Consider the following 19,298-nt stretch of genomic DNA (forward strand, 5'->3'; position numbering starts at 1 on the left):
GCCCATCCCCTCTGCTTGGGCACCCCCGGCCTCTGCTCCAACTTTTCCTTTCCAGTTACGCCTTCCTCCAGCAGCTTCTCTCAGTCCCTTCTGCTCACTAACCTCTGGGAAGGAGAATCCCCTTCTCATTTAGGTTCTCCTACTACTAGCTACCACTTTCACCGGTCACTTAGGCTCCAAGCAGAGCTTCAGCGTCTCATGGAGGACCCTCCTTGGTGTCTGGCGTGAAACCAGCCACACGTGTCTGCTGGATCGCATCACGGAACGTTCACTCGCCCAGAGACAGAGTCCACGCTCCCCCCTCATCCAAACGCGCCGTCCACGGCCCAGACCGACGAGCGACCTACCTCTCGTGCCCACTCGGGAGCCTCCGGCGGCACTGCTTCCTTCATTGAACCATGAACTCCAGAACGTCACACTAGGTGATATAGCAGGAGATACCAGCTAAATAGCTGATTAAAATAGAAGTGTGGTCATTAGTAATTTGAAAAACCTCTCCCGGCTTTATCTATCATACTTCGTTAAATCTTTCTAGCGTCTAAGCATCTCCCCCTTCCCTCAACCCCTCCCTTCTTTTCCTGGACTACTTGGCTTTTCCATCACAGTTAAAAGGACCTCAGGGAATTTAAAATTAACTAGAAGCTTTTCTCTGGACTTGTGATTTATAATGACTGAGTTCGGCAACAAAAATTTTTAACTATTCCTAACACCATTATTTGATTCGCAAGCATCTTTTTAGTCTACGTACCTCTACTCCATCGCTGGTTTCCCTTTGCTTCGATTATATAATGCGAGGAGGTCTATATAATAAATTCAGGATTCCTGTTTATGCACTTTTCAGCAAAGAGCTAGGGATCAAATAGGGTTTGAATCCTTCTATTCCTAGATAAAAATCTGTAGTGATGGGGGTCAAGGCACCCCTTTAAAATTCATGTTAATATATGTACTTTACTTGGGTAAACAGAAAATCTGAAGTAGAAAAATTAAAGCGACTGCTTGAATTCTGATTTTTAATGGTCCTCTGGAATATTTTTTGGAAGCATCTTAAAATAGGGTCCAGTGGTCATTCAATCAGGACAATATACCAATATCCTCCACCACCCGAGTCCTGGCATCTTACACAGCTGATTTTATGCAATAAGCTCCACCTTTTTCTCTTAAAATAGGAAGCTTTGGGGGGCAAAAACTTATTGCCAGGATCTTGAAAGTCTTACATTTTGAAGCTGTTGTAACACGAACACTACAGGTGTTGCAAGTAGTTTTCAACTACATTTGCCTTACTCTTCATTTTCTAGAATACAGATGATTTCCACCACCACCACCACCCCCTGCCCACCAAGTCCTTCTATCTTGACAAAACTACCAGTGACATTGTAAGCAGGTACGAAATTCAGAAAGGCTTCTACTGTTCCCTTTTTAAGTTTAGATCAAGTTAAAAATCTGTTCAACCACCTTACATGGTCTACCCCTCAGGAAAGCAAATAATCTGCAAACCCTGGTTTCTTAATGGATCGGTTTCCACAGAAAATGTTTCTTCCCTTTAGACCATGAGGACAAGTCATATGCAATGAACCCTATGCTTTGCCATCTGAATTCAAAACTTCTGAAACAAATGTTCTAGTTAAAAAAAATATTTTTCCCCCTCAAATGAACAAAATGTTAGGATTTTTACCTTTTGGGTCTGAAACCGAGCTGTCTGCTCTTTCAGCCATTAGATTTTTAGTTGACACAGTAGAACTGAGTTTCAGTGAGCAACTCCTGACAGCTACATTTCAAATCAGTATAGCAGCCGGGTCCTCTCATTTCACCAAGATACATTATTCTGGAGTATGTGGTGGAAGAACAATAGATTTCCTCTAAGCTTCTTAGCAAAGTCTTAAATGACTTCTGGGCAATGAGAAATTATTTGCTCTGGAGACACCGAGCTTTTTTATTCCTTCTGTCTTTACAATTTAAATTTACTTCCTATAGTTGGTGTTTCCACTTTGACATGGAGCGCTATGTCCTCCTTCTCCAAAAGGCTTTGTCTAGTTTCCAAATGTTTATAAGCTGGTAAAGAGTATTTGTGCGTTTTGCATAGATGCAGAAGGTTGGGAAAAACAAAGGACATGGGTATCTTAGACTCATTTTTCTACATTAAAATATTTTAAGTATTTAAGCTCTGCGAGTGAGAAGTATTAAAATGAATGTCTTACAAAAAATTAAAACAGAAGGAATTTCAATGGTTAGAACCTTGTAAGGATTCGGCTCCATTTGCATAGTCTTAAACCTAGGTGAGAGGACCGCCAACGGCTTACCACCACTGACTAGCTCACATCTCAGGTATGCAACGGGTAAAGTGAGAAAACCCTTTTTTCCCCTGTTTATACAATCTACCCCATCTGGGTTAACAGTTATTTCCTTTTCCCATCCTTTTACATAAGGGAGTTCTAATGAACGTGATCCTGGAAGCCCAATGTAACAAGTGTTAAATGTACAAGCAGCAATTAATTTGGAATACCTATTAGAATCACTGGAACACATTTAGTTGGGCCCTTTTACTCTTCCACACAGCACATTCACATGGACAGACTAAGGAAAAGGAGATGAAATTTAAATCAGCATTTTTTTTTTTTGTTTTGCTTTATTACCTTAAAAAAATAGATGTTAAGTTGGAACCTTTTATTGTACTTGACCATGATGCTCCCACTCCCATTCACTACCGACAACGACACGTAAGGTCACCTTCTGTTCACAGCTACCTGTTGTTACCTGCTGTTCAAGTAAACCCCCACCGTTCTTCGGAAGGATGGAGTTTACCTCACCTTCCCTCGGCATGCCCTAATCCTTCACAGCTTTTACATCCCGGGTTAACGGACTATACTGGCCATCTCACTATTTTGTTTTCGCTGATGCCCATTAGTGAATAGGCCTCTCAGGTGCTTGCCAAGTGCAGAATACTTGACCGTCCCCAGCGGACCTGACTTCCTCCGACATCACGGCCCGGAAGAGCAACAGCAGGAAGCTCCGTGTCCATGAGGCAGACCGTGAGCTTTCCAGCCCCTAATCCCCACAGCACCACCGGCTGCGCCGCGGTCACTAACGGTGCAGCAGAGGAAGTCCACTTTCCCGTGAAGACCTTTATCTATCTGCCTGGACGGTTATTACCTCAACACTTTTGACTACAGCATATTGTTTCTCATACCCACAGATCCAGCTTTGTTTAAAAGCAAAACCCTGTTCTTGTCAAGACGCAAGAATGTGTTGGATCCTGGCATGAGAAGGGAGAAAACTGTAATCTTCCTAGGCAATGATCAAGTAAATACAAATTTAAGCACATTGTTAAGGTCTTATCCCAATAACCTACCTAACCAGTGGTTCCTGATGTGCTGGCTTAGCAGTCTGTCTGTTCCCTTACAAACACTCATCTGCGATCACAATGAAATTCCCCAGCAACCTACGTCAATTACCAAATACCTGTCCTTACTCCGCTTTCCATACTGACAGCACATCCCAACGTAACCTCACAATTCACACAGGTGTCACATTTTAAAAATAAGTCTAGGTGAACGTTTCAAACATAATATTTTACAATCTACTCAGCCTTACAGACTAAATTTAGGTCCTTAGGTAATCTAATTAAATATATCCAATCACCTAGATTTTTAGTCAACTGGGTAGGTCGGACAGTACAGCCTTACTGTAAGTGCAAACCGTTAGCCATTTCCCACCAACCTAAAGCCCTCTTTGGTGGCTCCAGCTACTCCCCAAATCAAAGTGTGACCATCAAATAAGTACCATGTTTTTAGCAAAACACAGTAAAAATGAACTATGAAGGTAGGTTATTTCAACTACTTGATTTCACACACACATAAATATGCTTTGGAATGTTAAGATGCTGCGGATCCTGGGTTTTCTCTTTGTCCTATCCCACACACTCGAAAGAGATACATACTATATCCATCAGCACACTTTTAGGTCGCTTCCAAAATAATTCTGAAGGGTTTATTTCAGTATCAAGGTTAGTAAAGATTAGTAAGACAAAAGTTAGCTACACAAAGGATGTTTAGTATGTGTCTAACATGGTATCTGTAAGCACTGGCAACTAGGTATAAAAACAAAACCAAAAAACTGGGCATTAGAGCAACCAAAATAAAAACCCAACCACTCAACTGGTGAGACCTACCACCTGCGTGTTCTAGCGGAGAAGCTGAAAATAGGGCCAAGGAGGACATTCAAATCTAAAAATTATCCAAGTTACCAGAAGGGTACTCTAGTTTTAAGTAAGTTTAGGCCAATAATGATATGAAGAGACCGGTTTCCACTAATAAATTCATACTGCTGTTTTGGGAGCTAATGCAGGTGATTCTTACTCAAAGTACTAACTTAATATCCTTTAACGCTTGTATTAACAAATGCAACCTACTGCCAAGGTCAGAATACCACATATCCTTACTAAAAAATGTTAAAACTAAAACCAAGTTTCTCTCAGAGCCTCAGAAACGGGAACCATAAAGTTTCGATTCAATCCATTTTAAAAAATTTGAGAAAATGGCTTTAGAAAAAAACACCATTCTACAGTATTTCGTAGCAATTCTACAAGTATTTCTACAGTATTTCATCGACTATTCTGGGGTATGGGAGCAGAGAAATCTTTCTCTCCTACAGGTTCCACCCTCTTTTTTTTTTTTTTTTAAAGAGGTCTTAGAGTTTACATGTATGGAGGGAATTACGGAAATAAACTTTTTAAGATCCACATTTATGTCTAAATACCAGAAACCAAGACTTGGGCTATGAAAGATAGGATTATGCCTTCTTCAGCAGAAACTGCTTCTGGTTTCGGCTTTTTCAAGTATCAGATATGCTCCCATAGAACTCGATCATCAGGTCTTTGTATGTGACAAGTCTATACCACTGCGTAAAAAGCTATGAAAATACTTCGTTTTTATTTGCGCAATGGGATGAACTGAATGATCCTAGGATAAAAAGCCAATTTATGTCAACCTTATAGAAAAACAAGTTGTTCAACTCACAAATGATGCAAACATTAAATACAGAACATAATCTGTCCATGAATGTAACCTCTCCAGAAAGTCATAAATACTTAGACTTTACCTAAAAAAATTTTAAGCACTTTTTCGAAGAAAATGGGTCTCTTTTTAAGAAGCTTCCACACCTCATTAGTGCTCAGGACCCTCTAGTTTCAATGTCCTTATTGTCAGACTGATCTATCCTAGGCCTATGTGAGCTGCTTGTTTTGTGGATTTTATAGGACTTCCTTTTGTCATTTCAATGTCAGACTGATTTGACTCCAGCTTCATTCTAAGATTCCATCTTCCTGTGACAGATATCCATTATCAGGGCCAGAGGTTAGTGCTGGCCTCCTAGGTCCAAGCCAGAGTTCTCTGTCAAGGCCAGACAGGAGTAAGCAAGATGTAAACTACCAGCAACCAATGAAACGTTCTATGGGACAGCATCAGTTACTCCATTTCTATCTTGCACTGCTTTCTGCCCTTTCCTGACTCACCTATTCATGCTGTTGACACGACTGTAGCTGACCAATCTGATCCAACACCTGACTCAGGATGATCAGTCCAACTCCCTGCAGAACTTTCTAGGGAAAGCACCACTTAAAGCAACAGCCATCTCACGGGAGTAGTTGGGACCCCTGTTCAGAACTGCCTTTAGTTTACTCGGTGCTTTGCTTGCCACAGAGAGGTAGGCAAGAGCAGGGTCAAAGACTAAACCCAGCTTCTCACTGGCAGACTTAAGTTGGCCAAATGGCAATCCTCACTTTTCTCCCTCTTGCTTGCTTGTGACCTGCTCCACTCTGATCTTCTGAGTTTCTTAAACACCAGGATTCTTTCTTTCCATACATACAAATTCTAAACTTGAGGCAGCGTGTTAGCTTCGGCAGCACATATACTAAACTTGAGGCTGCTTCGGGAAACTTTAATTCTCCTGGACAGTACCTGTTATCTATTGCACCTTTCTTCCCAAAGTTTTCTGGGCTCCACAAGGCATGACAGTCTACCATACTTGGCCATTACTCTCCCACTGAGATTATTAGAATATGAACTGCTTACAAGCTAGAAGAAAGATCCACGATTCTTCAAAGGTACCTAAAACACTGATTAGCAACAAAGGTTGAACTTTTTCCCCTGGGTAGGTCTATGCAATCCTAGTAATTATAATGTATACTGCAAAATAGTTCATGCCAGCAGTTGCTACCAGTAAGCTAACTGCTAAGAAAACAAATCCCTCAAGACACTACCTTGTACCTTATGGTAATTACAGGATTAGCCTTTGTTCCAAAATTTATCAACTAAACCTACACCACCATCTAAAACTCAACTCCAGCTCGGCTTGTAGCAAAATTCCTAGGAGTTATGAAGAAGTTTAAGATCTGATTTAAAATGGCTAAAATAAAAAATCTTAAGCAAACAAATAGACAAACCTAAACTTACCAGAACCTAAAACACCAACAAAACACTAGACTGTAGTCAAGTTTTAGTTCTACAGTTTGACTCCTGATTGATTCCTCACTTCACATCAGTGAGGGTCCTTTAAGAAGATTAAGTGTTCTGTGCAAACCCAATAGAATTACGATTAGGGGATCTAATGTCATCACATAGCTACGGTTAAGTTAGCAGTGTTGTGTAGTAGTGAAATCAATGACTGGCTCGCATGATGGCTTCTAAAAGCATCGGTTCCCAAAGTTTCATGTATTAGATACGTGCGTATAAGATATTCGGTTTGAGGACAGCCATTAGCATTTGGTAAAGATGGTAAATGGAGTGTTAACTTCTCCCAGCCAGTACACCATTTCCCCTCATTAAAATGTTAAGTCATCTGGGGGGGAGGGGAAGGAAGAATTCAACTTTACTTCATAATTCAAAGTCAATTATCAGTATACATTTAAGTTTTTAAAACCTAAATGTTCCAAGTACAGAGTAAAGAATAAGCTGTCCAGAAAGCACACACTTAAATTTTCTCCTCTTGGGAGTTTTATAAAGGGATTTTGAACCTTGATGGCGAGAATCCCAAAACGAGAGTAAAATGAATTCTTTTTATTGCAAACAAACGTCTAAATTAATTTCTCCACCCACTTTCTTTAGAAAGAAAAAGAAATCAGCAGGCTAAGGAGATACCCATTCAAGAACTGACATGATTAAAAATTAAGATATAAATGGGTGACTCACAATGTCATTAGCTTACAAAGATGGTGGAGTAACTACTACAAGCACACTAGTTATACAGTATTTTGTGGGAGAAGGGCATACAGACATAGCTAACTTCATATAGATCCCATTAGACAACTGGATTTACAACAAGTTTTTTTAATAAGAAATGGGCAAAGCCAGCTTTCTTTTCAGAATCAAAATGCAGAACAAATGGAAAAAGTATGGTATTGAACCTTCACAAGTTTGAGCCTCCACAAATAATGCAACCAAGTTTTACATTTTTAACAGCCCTTCTACATACACTCCATCTTCTCTATCTTGGTTCCAATTTTTATCTTCATTCCCAATTATGCCAATTCCATTGTTATTTAAAATAAGAAAAAAAGCCTTCCCAGTTATTGTCGGAAACTACTATTGAAGCTTTCCCCCTCCACTACTCAGCGAACTAGAGAGAGGATGGAGTGTACTATGAGCAGTACAGAGTCTTATGCAATTCATGAGGACGCCTTAGTCCTTACATGAATCTGGTTGCTAACATTTCTATTATATTGTGACAATGACTCCCGACTGTTATCTCTGTGAGAAATGGGGGGAGTAAATTCTTAATAAAAGACACCAGGTACAAAGCAACATTTTACTTTTGTTGTGATAAAAAAAAAAGTCACATTTTACAGATAAAATGTAGAACCCTGAAATACTGACACATTCTCTTATCGTGCACAATGCTGAGGTTCTCTTACGATTCACTTTAAAACTGCAATTAAAAATGTACAAAAAAGAAAAGAAAAAAAATCAACCCACAAAGCTTCTAAAAAAGGAACCCGCAGGCACTTCCTCTTGTGGAATGTTTAAAAAGTTAGCCTACTAAAGAAAACAGTCGACTTCTTGTGAAGGTTTTGGAGAAATATGTATCAGTTCGTTTTATTTGGGTATTCAATAATATCCTTGGTGATAATGCTGACTCCATGGCTTCTGACCCCAGAATTGCTGTAAGAGAAAATTTTTTTTTTAAAGAAAAAAACATCAATAAGCCACTCAAACTGCTTTTAGGAAATGACAATCTAATTCAGAGTAACTGCTGGAAACAAATTTACACCTGTCATATACCTCTGACTTCTACCAAACCAGATTTAGTTAGTATTAATATCCCATTATTATCAATAAACACGTTACAAAAGGAAACACATCATGACTTGGTTAGTTTATACCATTAAAGCTAGCAATAAAAAGAACCGTCTGTATTAAAGAATATTTTATTATAACATTAAATTACAGCGAACTCCACCTATATTCACACCTTGCCCTGTAACACTCCAATCCCTGGACAAGTTTTTCAAGACTGACTCTTTATGAACTTAAAGTGCAATTAATGTCCATAGCACATAAGAGATTACTTACACCCTGCTGCCACTGGTTGTAGCCCTGAGATTGATTTTTGTAGCCACGATTGTTTCCTCGTCCTCTGAAGTTCTGTGGGGGGGGGGGGGGCGGTGAGAGAAAAAGACATCTTTAAGAACTCCGAGCACAGCCTGTTAGTTCTGTACCTGGGGGAGGCAACAGCACAGAAAGGATCGGCTGCTGGCAATGAGGAAGCGCCAGGAACCTCTCTGCTGCTGTTCTCGGGTGTAGAATTTATTCAGCTAAGGCATCAACCTGACTCAAATCTAGTTCACCTGAAAATCAAAATTCAGTGAGCCTCATCTTCCTTCACTAGTCTAACACCACTGCAGACAGACACACAGGCTGCGCTGCTTCCGACTCTTAGTGAGGCTTGTGATGCAAACCTACAGCCTTCCAGACTAGATCCTGCAGCCCATCAGTGCCTGGAGAGCTGGAAATCATTACCTGGTTGTAGTTCCCTCTGTTGGGCATTCCACCTCTGTTGTAGTTCCCTCTGTTGGAATAACCGCCTCGGCTGGGAAACACAGGGCCACGCGGGTACGGATAGCCAATTCCGCCACTGCCGCCGCCACCGCCGCCTCTCTGCGGCATGTTGCCCCTCCTGTTGTAGCCACCGCGGTTCCCAGGAGCTACAAACGAAGAGATGCTTCGTTTAACAGCATGTTCTGCCTCTTTTACACACAGAACTAACTACAGGAACCTCAAGACCAGTCCTTTATGGTAGGAGAAGTTACTTTCGCAGGCATTAATTTAAGCACTCACGTAATCTACCTGTTTATCAAGTCACAAGATTTTAAACCAGTTCCTAGGGCAGCAGGATCAACCCGAATTCAACATCCGAGGTCAAACTCCACTAAACCACACCCCCCCCAAACTGCGAGATTCTCATCATTTGTTCAGCCGCCAAGCAAACAAGGCCCGCGCTCCCAGCGAACTTGCCTCCTCCTCGGAAGTTGCCACCACGCATGTTGAAGCCGCCACGGCCTCTGTGGCCGCCGCCTCTGTTGAACTGGTTCTTGCCACTCTTATTTTTATTGCTCTTCTTCGAGCCAGTGTTTTGTTTCTTTTCTGGCGGAAGAGCCTTTTTGCTTTCTTCCTTATACTGCTCCAGAAGTTTCTGGGCTTCCTCCTTCTGCAGTTCAACATAGGTTATTTCATCAAAGCACTCAGCCACCTCGGGCAGCGTAAAGTTTCCTACAAGGAATAAGGTCAGATTAGCTTAAAACCTCCACAACCCTGAAGCCCAAACTCAAGTGGCTTTTGTTCTCTGAAACGACACCATGTGTTCTATCCTGGTTTATGAACGTATTTTCCTAGAAACAGAAATAAACCAAACCTTCATTTACATGGAACAAATATGTGATTCGTCAAAACAGTATTGCTGACAGGAGACTTCACTCAATTTAAAAACACAAATCACACAAGATTAACACGGTAGCAGACTCAAATTCCATACCTTTCATTTTGAGGACTGCGTGTTCTGGTAGGTCTTTTCCCTCGACTTCTGCTTTCTTCTGTGTTCTCTGCTTATAGTCTTCATCTTTCGGGCAAACTACAACAGCTTTTCGTTGGAAGCCTGCAAACAGGCACATTTTTCTCCTCTGGGCAGCAGCAGACACATTTGTCTTGAAAGCAAAGTTTATAAAGCCAGATGTTAGCTCCACACCAAACCCAATAATCAACTCCTTTTTTCAACCTCAAAACTACTGCTTACCTGATCCAGAATGAAATTCCGCTTCTTACGGGCAGCAATCTCAATAAACTTTCCAAGACACTGGGGAGCTCTCTGCAACAGCGTGTTCAGTTTTCCTGTATCCGCCATCTGCTTCTTAAACCCGGCCACCTGTTTTAAAAGTTAAAAAGTTCCTTTGAACTTGTGAATGAAGCTTATTTTTTCTAGTATCAGCTCAGATCTATGTGGAAACCAGACATTTGCTAATTTAAATACTGCCTTTCCTCGTCATTATGAAAGGCTCACTTTACCATGTAACAAGATGCTCTGCTGTTCACTTCTTTTTTAGCTACTAAATGTTGCCAGTTCAAGAAACTTCATAGGGAAAAAACCCAGCAAAACCTAGCCACCAGGACGCACTTTACCTTACACATAAAGGTAACTTACGTCTTCTACTTCAATCAATCTTAACTCTGACAAATTCCTACCTCTCAAACACTAACAAAATGCATAAAAACACCAGACAAACAAGTTAGAATACTTTCCGGTCTTTTTAAAATGCTGAGAGGACACCCTAAATATTTTTACTTACCATCATTTTATCCATTATGGTGTTTGTTCCAAGAATGTTGTATTTACCAGGGTTTTCTGCTGCATGTTTAGTAACCCAGGTGGTTTTCCCAGCTCCTGGCAAGCCAATCATCATAACAACCTACAGCAGAAATAACCGGCATTTCACTTATCACTACAGCCATCTAAGAATCCCTTATACGTAATTTTTTAAATGCACAAGAACCCAGTTTAGATATATAAATCTTCATTGCCCTAAAAACAAAGGCAATTTTTAGAAACTCCCCGCTCTTCATATAAGAACACAGCTCTACTAAGAGACAATCACTGGCTAATGGCACCTGGCATGCCAGAATGAAACTGCAATCATTCAGATCTTCCAAATGTCATTTTTGCCAAACAAAAATAATCTTCAAATGCTTAAGAAGAAAGAAAGGAAGAAAAAAAATCCAACTTACCTCACAATCTTTCTTCTCTTCAGGTCCCTTTGGTCCTCTAACTCGATCCTCCAAGGGGACATTCTGGATAAAAGTATAATCTTCCGGTATCGGCAAATATGGCTTTTCCTTCTGACCAAAATTAAATTCAACTGCACAGTTGTGGCAGAGAACATGCGGAAAAAGTGGCCTTCCGGCAAGAATTTCCTTACTGATTTTGAAGGCAACGCCAAGATCTTGCCCATTCTTTGCATAGGAGAGTTCTACTTCATCACTTTCAAAGTTCTGTTAAATTGGGAAAAAATTGATGGTTTTAATCTGCTTTAAAAACTTTTTCTAAAAAATTCTTCAAAATTTGAAGAATGAAGCTTATCCTATGGAAAATATATTTAGGCTAAATGTTAGGAGCTTTTTAACAGTTACAAACAATGTGGGGCACCAGGGTGCTCAGTGGGTTAAGCCTCTGCCTTTGGCTCAAGTCATGGTCTCAGGGTCCTGGGATTGACCCCCAAGCACCACATCAGGCTCTCTGCTCAGCAGGGAGCCTGCTTCCCCTTCTCTCTCTGCCTACTTGTGATCTCTGTCAAATAAATAAATAAAATCTTTTCCTTACAGTTATAAAGAATGAAAAAAAGGTATCTAGAAGCAGAAACAATGCTGCCTTAGCAAATGGAATAGATTTCCAGGTCACCTTTATGTTAAGTAGCTCTGAGTCAGAACAGTAGTGAAGGCTAATGCTGATGTACTTTTCAAAGAATTCCTAGCTGAACAACTTCTCAATTAAACACAGAAATTTAGCTGACTTACAGCAAAACATGTAATCACATCATTTTCATCAAATTTCTCTCCATAATCTTCAGTCTCACAGTTGCATGTTTTTATTCCTTTAAGAGAATACCCATAAGAAAATTCTTCTTCACCTAAGGAAATAAATTAACTTTCATGAAAATGATTGTTCAAAACAGTCCAGTGACCCACATATTTTAACATTCAAGATGAAAAGAATCAAGAAAAATGGGTATATAACCAACATTCTTCCATTTACATTTTAGATGTAGAGAATTAATAAGCTGGATGGGTTATGTAACTATGTGAAAAACTTCATACCATGCGATAGTGATTTTTAACCCACTGATCATAAAACAAGTAATCATTAAAAAACAAAAAACAAGAACAACCTGAAAGTCAGCTGATACCTACACTACAAACTAGTGGTACTGTTAACGCCTAAAATACTACAAAATAGATTAAAAACAGGCAGAAGATTTAGAATGCCTTGGCGTCTAACTACTGAAATCAGACCCCTAAACACGCATGAGCACATACTACTCAAATGGAAACTTTACCAAGCAACATTCCACTTGTGGTTAGTGACCAGCCAATCCGAACTTCATGTATGTCAATATCTTTTGTATATAAATGCCTTACTGGGATCTTCTCTGTAACCTGAAAATCAAATCGTGAATCATTACAAGGAAGATAAACCCTTGAAACCCTAGCTTGTTTCATCTGGGCAATAGGTAATTCTTCTCTGGCTACTAAGACAAAAAGACACCCATTCTACCCCACCCTCTCTCCCCTACATTTACAAGAACTTTAAAAATTGATAGAACTTAAAACTTGAAACCATAAAGGTTCAAGTCAAGTCCCTGGTTGACTTCACATTTAAAAGAACAGTTAATGTTTAGAAATTACAGATTCTCGACTCAACATCTATTAAAATATACATTCAACATGTTTGGCTCTGGAACAAAACTTGAAACCTAACCAAATTATTTTTAAACCCTTCATGGGCCTTTCAAGTGCCTGATAAGGAGCTCCCTAAATAAAAACAGGCTGACTCTACAACACAAATTTCTGATGTAAGAGATACGATTAACTGTTATAACAGGTTTTTTCAAGTCCCTCTTCTAATCCACAAAAACTTCAAAGTTCCACTGACACCTAACTCTCAGGCAAATGGAAACTCACAAAGATTCTTTAAAAAATCAAACAACCCCCCCCCCACAAAACTGCATTTACCTTCATCTCAAAACAGACTTTGCCTTTTGTCACACCGTAAGATGCCCTTCCTCCAGCCCAAAGAAAAGCAAAACTCTCCATAGTGAGGGAAGAAGCACTGAGGCGGTCTCTTGATATTTTAAAATGTAGATCACAATTATCTGCAATTATATCAAATACCATATTATTTCTTTTGACATCCAACGTAAACACATCTGCTATATAGACAAAACCTGGTTATCGCGTTCTTGCATAATTTCCTAAAGCTGTATGGAACACTCAGTTTCTACAAATCATGCTGCTGTTCTCATCCTCACTTTAAGCCCCACTCCCACCAACTCACTCTCACCAAATTTTATCAACTAAATTGTAAACTGCCTACGAAACCAGAAACACCAAAGTTTAACGTGTATTTTAAGTATATAAAATAATCAAGACAATGTGACATGGGATACATACCTGCTCTGCTCTTTACCTTGATTTAGAGGCAAGCAGTAGAGGATAGCAGGAAATCAAAGTGAAGCATGCCAGAACCAGGTAGAATTTACCAGTGCCACAAAAAAACTGAAGGGAGTCCATGACCACATACTTTAAAATGCAGGAGTATGAGCTGTTGATTCTGCACTTTGTAATTTTACAGGGGCTCTAGATCCTAAATTCTCAAACTTGTGAAGGCAGCAGCCTCAACCTAGCCAAGTGCAAACCTGGTTGTCTAACACTGTTACTACGTCCCTTTTCCCCAGGCTTGCTGGTTGGTCAGTAACAATGGGGGATTATCTACTCCCCGGATTACCCAAATCCCCAAGAAAGGTCTTTAACCTAGCTACCTTTGGGTCAGTGGCTCATTAGCATGCACCTTCTTGGGAGTTCTCACCTCAAATTAAAAAGTTGTTTTAAGTTTTTACTGATGAAAGGAAATTAGATCTATAGTTTGGAATTCTCCTTAAATCAGCTTTGCTCTCAAATTCCTGATCACTGGCAGGATTTTCAATTAAACAACTGTGTTTGAACCCAATATAGATAGCCATAAATGAGATAACGTTCCTAGGTAATCAGCTAAAAGCCCATCTACTTGAAGAGTAGTGTTAACTTCTGGAATCACCGCTTCACTACCTTGCCAATTCCAACTTAGTTTGTATTTAAGCAACCGAACTACTTAAAATAAAACTCAAATCAACTGTTTTTCCACGTGCAGTTTTCTTCCTTTAAAGACTCCCTTAGTTCAACTACCTGTAAAGCATATTTAATATATTAAAAGTTAACATTTACAGCCCCACAAATCTGATTAAAGGTAATTTGTATTTGAAAACATAGGAATCTAAACATTAACTCCCTAGATCTATGGGACAGGTTCACACCTTACCACCTACTCCTCCAGCGATTATTTCTACACTTTGTTCTATTTATCAAAGTGAAAAACTGTGAATTCTGATCAAATACTAAACCAACAAAATGTTTTTATTCGAAATCACACTTCTGACAGCCAAGGCCCATTTAGAGGTTTGCAATACTTCCTCATACTCAATTGCAACCCAACTGGGTAAAGTAGCAGTGTTTACAGCGCTGCCATTGATACCATTCGCTGCTGAAGAAAGCTAGTAGCCCAGTGATAGCCCACTGCTGCTGCCCCAGGTCTTTGGAAGAAATCAACTTATGTTAAAGCAGCAGCTACTGAACTGGAATTGAGAACAAAAGAGCAGTTATTGAAAAAGTAATATTACAATCTTTTAGAATAGGGAATATACTTGTGTGCTAATGGGAAAAGTCATTAATACATACTTAACTAGCCCGAATAGCTCACTTAATTCTACCAAAAAAATGAAATTACTTTATTGTAGGAGCCTCTAACGACAAGTAACAGGTAGTCTTACAGGTTTCCATTAATTAACTAAACCAAAAACTGGCATTAATTTTACATTCCTACAAACAAACTTTCTAGTCATATAAAATATACCACACCAAATTGCTGAAGCCTGTAAAATTATCAATACGACACAACTGATGCTGTACTGAGTATTTAAGCTTCCAGAATCTGAATACAACCCATCATCATCTCCCTGCTTTTAGGTTTACGCTAAGTTTTCTGCATTTAAGTTCAGCGCCCTGCGTCAAGTACTCCGACATTTTGGACCCAAAATCGCCACATTTAGTAACTAGGGGAGGAAAGGGAAGAAACAGCTTCACTTACAAGTATCAAGACAAACCACTGTGTCATCGAAGTGCTCATCTTCTTCTTCAACAGGTGGCTGAGGAGATTTGGCTCTGAAAGACAGAATTGTCTCCTGATTCAGCTTTTCCTACCCAAGAAAGAACGGGGGCGGGTCAAACTAGATCGGCATTCTCTACCTGCTATACTTGTTCTCTTCAATGTACTCAAAATATCCACGGCCATGATCTTCTCGAGGTCTTTTCACCCCTCTTTTTTTATCTCCGCCTTTCTGCTCTGTTTTGCCGTCTCCTATAACACACAACACCCCTACTATAAGGGGCCAAGCCGCGACACCACGCGGGGAAGGGGTGGGGGTGGGGGATGCCCCTCCTGCCTGCGGACGCAAAAAGCCCGACTCTCGTTCCTTTTTGTAAGCGTTTACAATCGACGAATCCAACGCGAATTCAAAGAACAATCAGCTTGGAACCGGCCCGCAGTTAGTGACGCAGTCCAAAGACATTCCCAATTTTGCCAGCCTACTCGAAGGTTCGAGAAAGCTCCTGCAGACTAGCGCGGCCCAGGCCCCGAGCCCACGTGTATCCCGAAGAGAGTTCAGGAAGGGGGGAGGGGCCGGCCCGGCCCGCGCGCCCTCCCCGCCCCTCCCCCACCCGGGCCCGCGTTCCCCGCGGCCGCATTGTACTGATCTTCCGCCCCGCTCTCCCCGCCCGGCCCCTCCCGCCGGAAGTGACGTCACGCCGAGCCCCTGCGCTCCTTGCACAATACCGCGGCCCAGCACCGCCAAAGCGCGCCCGCCCCGGGCCCTCGGGCCTCTCCCCTCCCCCCGAGACATGTGCCCGCACCGCGCGCACGCAGCGCGGCGGCGCCACCGCGGGCCGACGGGGCTCCCGCCCGCCGCCCGCGGCTCCTCCCCCTCCAGCGGCAGCTGCAGCTCCCCCCCCCCCCCGCCGGCTCTCCAGCCACATAATGGAGACGCCGCCGCCGCCGCCGCCGCCGCACACGCCGAGCCCGAGGCCTCACAGGCCTCGAGGCCGGGCGGGATTCCCCGCGCCCCCTCCCCCCCACGCCTCCCCCGCGGCGGCCCCCGCCCGGGGCTCCCTCCCCCCGGCGGGGCTCCGGCAGGCCTGGGGCACGGTCCCCACCCCGCGCGGGCCTCCCGCCGCGCGCAACGTACAACGCAGCACTCACCCGCCGCCGGAGCCCCGGGGCGACCGCCGCCTCCGCCGCCTTCCGCCTTCTTCTTACCTCCCGCCTGCTGCTGGCCCTGCCTCGCCCCGGGCGGCGCCACCGTCACCGCGAATAGCGAGGTGGGGCCGCTGCTCTTCCCCGCGGCCTCCTTGGCGGCCCCGCGCTGCTGTGGGGGCTGTTGCTGCGGCGTCGCCGGCGGTTGAGGCTGCTGCTCCCCGTGCCCGTTCTCGTCGCCCGCGCCTTCCTCCTCGTCGCCGAGCTCATCCTCCCCTTCCTGGAAGCCCTGATCGTCGCCGTTCTCGTCCTCCGAGGCGGCCTCCTCCTCCTCCATCGGGCCCGCGTCGGCCGCCCCCGCGGCCCCGTTCTCCTCCCCTAGCTCCATCTGGTCGCCATCCAGGGCGGCGATCCCTTCCTCCTCCTCTTCCTCCTCCTCCTCCTCCTCGTCGCCGCCGGCCGCGGCCTCCTGCTCGAGGCCTGCTCCCGAGCGCCCGGCGGAATCCCCGCCCAGGTCTAGGCTGCCGTTCCCGGGCTCCATGGCGGGGCGGCCCCCGGCCTCCTCGTCGTCCAGCGCGGCCTGGAGTCGCTCCATGAGCTCGGCCTTGAGGCCCTTGTCGGAAAGGCGCCGCTTCTTGAGCTCCTCTTTCAGCTCCGAGACCTTCAGCTTTTTTACATTAACAGGCGAGGAACTCATGGTGAGGGCCCCGATTCACCGCTAGGCGCTGGCTCAAACTCGGCTCCGCTCGCTCGGCCACTGGTGGCGGCTGCTGCGGCTGCTCCTCGGCCCGGGCGGCGGCTGCGGCTGCGGCTGGAGGTGGGTTCGTGCTGCAGAGCGGACCCGCCTGGTGTCGAACGGCGCCAATTCCTTTCACCGAGTTCGCGAGGGAGACGCGGAGACTCGCCTGGCGCGAGCGAGCACGCAACGTCCTCTCGCAGGGGCGGCGCCGCGCACGTAATATAGCCGCCCCGCCCCCTGCGCTGACGGGAGCGCTGCGCAGGAGGAAAGCCGGAGCGCGCCCGCGCCCCGCCCCGCCCATGACCGTACTTCCCTCCCCGCCCCCACGCCGAACCCGCCGAGAGCGCGGCGCAGGCCGCGCAGGGCGCTTCCAATTGGGACCGAGCAAATGGAGGAGAAGGAAACCGCCTTTCAGTTAAACCGATGCACCGCAGCCTCTGTTGGCTTCCCTAGGAGTCTGGGCAGCCCTCGGCTGGCTCTTTGCCTCTCCAGCCCGGAGGCCGGGTTCACCCCCGAGGCGCGCAGGCCTCGCCTCGGCATGTTCCACGCGAGCCCTCCACCTTTTCTTCCATCTTAGATTTGCCTTCTTATCTCTCTCTCCGCTATTCGCTTAAAAACTCCTTGGACTCTTACTTCCGTGTTGATTTGTGCAGCGCAAATTGGCAGTTACTGTACGCGGGGGGGTTTCCTTCCGCTTCATATTTGGTTTAATTTCCCCAAGTCCTGCCTCGCGCCCTGGATTCTTTAAGTTCGGGAAGGGCGAGGGCAGAGCATCTCTTTTGTCTCTTCCCCCACCCCTGATGCAGGGCTGGGGTGGGGAGCGTGAGCCTCTCTACTCCCTGCTGCAAAGGCGTGCTGGACGAGCCTCGGGGCCGCTGCTCTCACGCTGCTGAGAGCCAAAGAAGTTAAAGCAGCCTCAGAATGGCATTTCTGAGTTTTCCCTACCTCCCCAGAGAGACAGACCTCTGCAAGATTAATTCTGTCCAACTTAGGACCTGGCCATCCACACCAGCAATGAGACCCAGTTAGATCATACATTCTGTTTCTGCTCCTAATCCCATAGAAATACTCCTGAGTAAATAATGGTGAAACTAGTAAAAGCTCATGACAAATAAAGGGCCGGGATTTTGTTTAAAAAAAAAAACAAAAAAAAAAAAAACCCAATCGCTCTCGGAAAGAAATCTGTTATTTTGGTGTATTTCAGAAGTTTAATTTTTCTCTTTACTAAATAAAAGGCGTGTTCTTGAGGTTTTTTGCACAGGGGGTGACAATTTACATTTGTGATAGAGGGGAACATCTTAAACCCCAGAAAATCTGCACAGTGACTAGCTAGTGGTCCAGTATCTCCGACTAAGGTCAATTCTACCCACCGATTGCTGCTTTATAGCTGGTAGAGTAATGCTGCCCCAATGTTAATTTGGAACAATATGAACACTGTCCCATAGGCCAGTGTGATTTAACAGATTAATAGATTTTGGGTTTAAAGTTTCTTCTCCATAACTTTTTAAAAGAATGTATTTTACCACGCAGTCATTATAAAAATGAAATATTAGGGGCGCCTGGGTAGCTCAGTTGGTTAAGTGACTGCCTCTGGCTCTGGTCAGCATCCTGGAGTCCCAGGATAGAGTCCAGCATTGGGCTCCCTGCTGAGCCAGGAGTCTGCTTCTCCCTCTGACCCTCCCCCTTCTCATACTTGCTCTCTCTCTCTCAAATAAATAAATAAAATCTTTTTTTAAAAAAGATGAAATAGGGGCACCTGGGTGGCTCAGTGGGTTAAAGACTTTGCTTTCGGCTGGGGTCATGATCCCAGGGTCCTGGAATTGAGCCCCGCATCCAGCTTTCTGCTCAGCAGGGAGCCTGCTTCTCCTCTCTCTCTGCCTGCTTCTCTGCCTGCTTGTGATCTCTGTCTGTAAAATACCTAAATAAAATCTTTAAATAAATAAATAAATGAAATATTAACATTTGT

General features: G+C 43.8%; 1 protein-coding gene across 2 annotated transcripts; it reads right to left on the minus strand.

Annotated features, from left to right (window-relative positions):
• Window positions 1–7,303: 7,303 nt before the first annotated feature.
• Window positions 7,304–18,198, minus strand: HNRNPU (heterogeneous nuclear ribonucleoprotein U). 2 transcript variants are annotated; one of them, XM_082702316.1, is made up of 14 exons: window positions 16,657–18,198; window positions 15,591–15,702; window positions 15,433–15,506; window positions 13,266–13,405; window positions 12,590–12,689; window positions 12,051–12,163; window positions 11,265–11,528; window positions 10,829–10,948; window positions 10,279–10,407; window positions 10,021–10,189; window positions 9,504–9,758; window positions 9,009–9,193; window positions 8,562–8,633; window positions 7,304–8,150 (listed from the first exon to the last, which is right to left on the minus strand). In XM_082702316.1, the coding sequence occupies exons 1-14, from the start codon at window positions 17,288–17,290 to the stop codon at window positions 8,097–8,099; spliced, it is 2,421 nt and encodes an 806-aa protein (XP_082558442.1). In that variant the 5' UTR covers window positions 17,291–18,198; the 3' UTR covers window positions 7,304–8,096. The 2 variants fall into 2 exon arrangements, with proteins under 2 accessions (XP_082558442.1, XP_082558441.1); XM_082702315.1 differs by having other exon boundaries at window positions 16,600–18,198.
• Between the last annotated feature and the right edge of the window lie 1,100 nt (window positions 18,199–19,298).

Source organism: Mustela nivalis (genome assembly GCF_964662115.1).
Source record: "Mustela nivalis genome assembly, chromosome: 16".
Lineage (NCBI taxonomy): Eukaryota > Metazoa > Chordata > Mammalia > Carnivora > Mustelidae > Mustela > Mustela nivalis.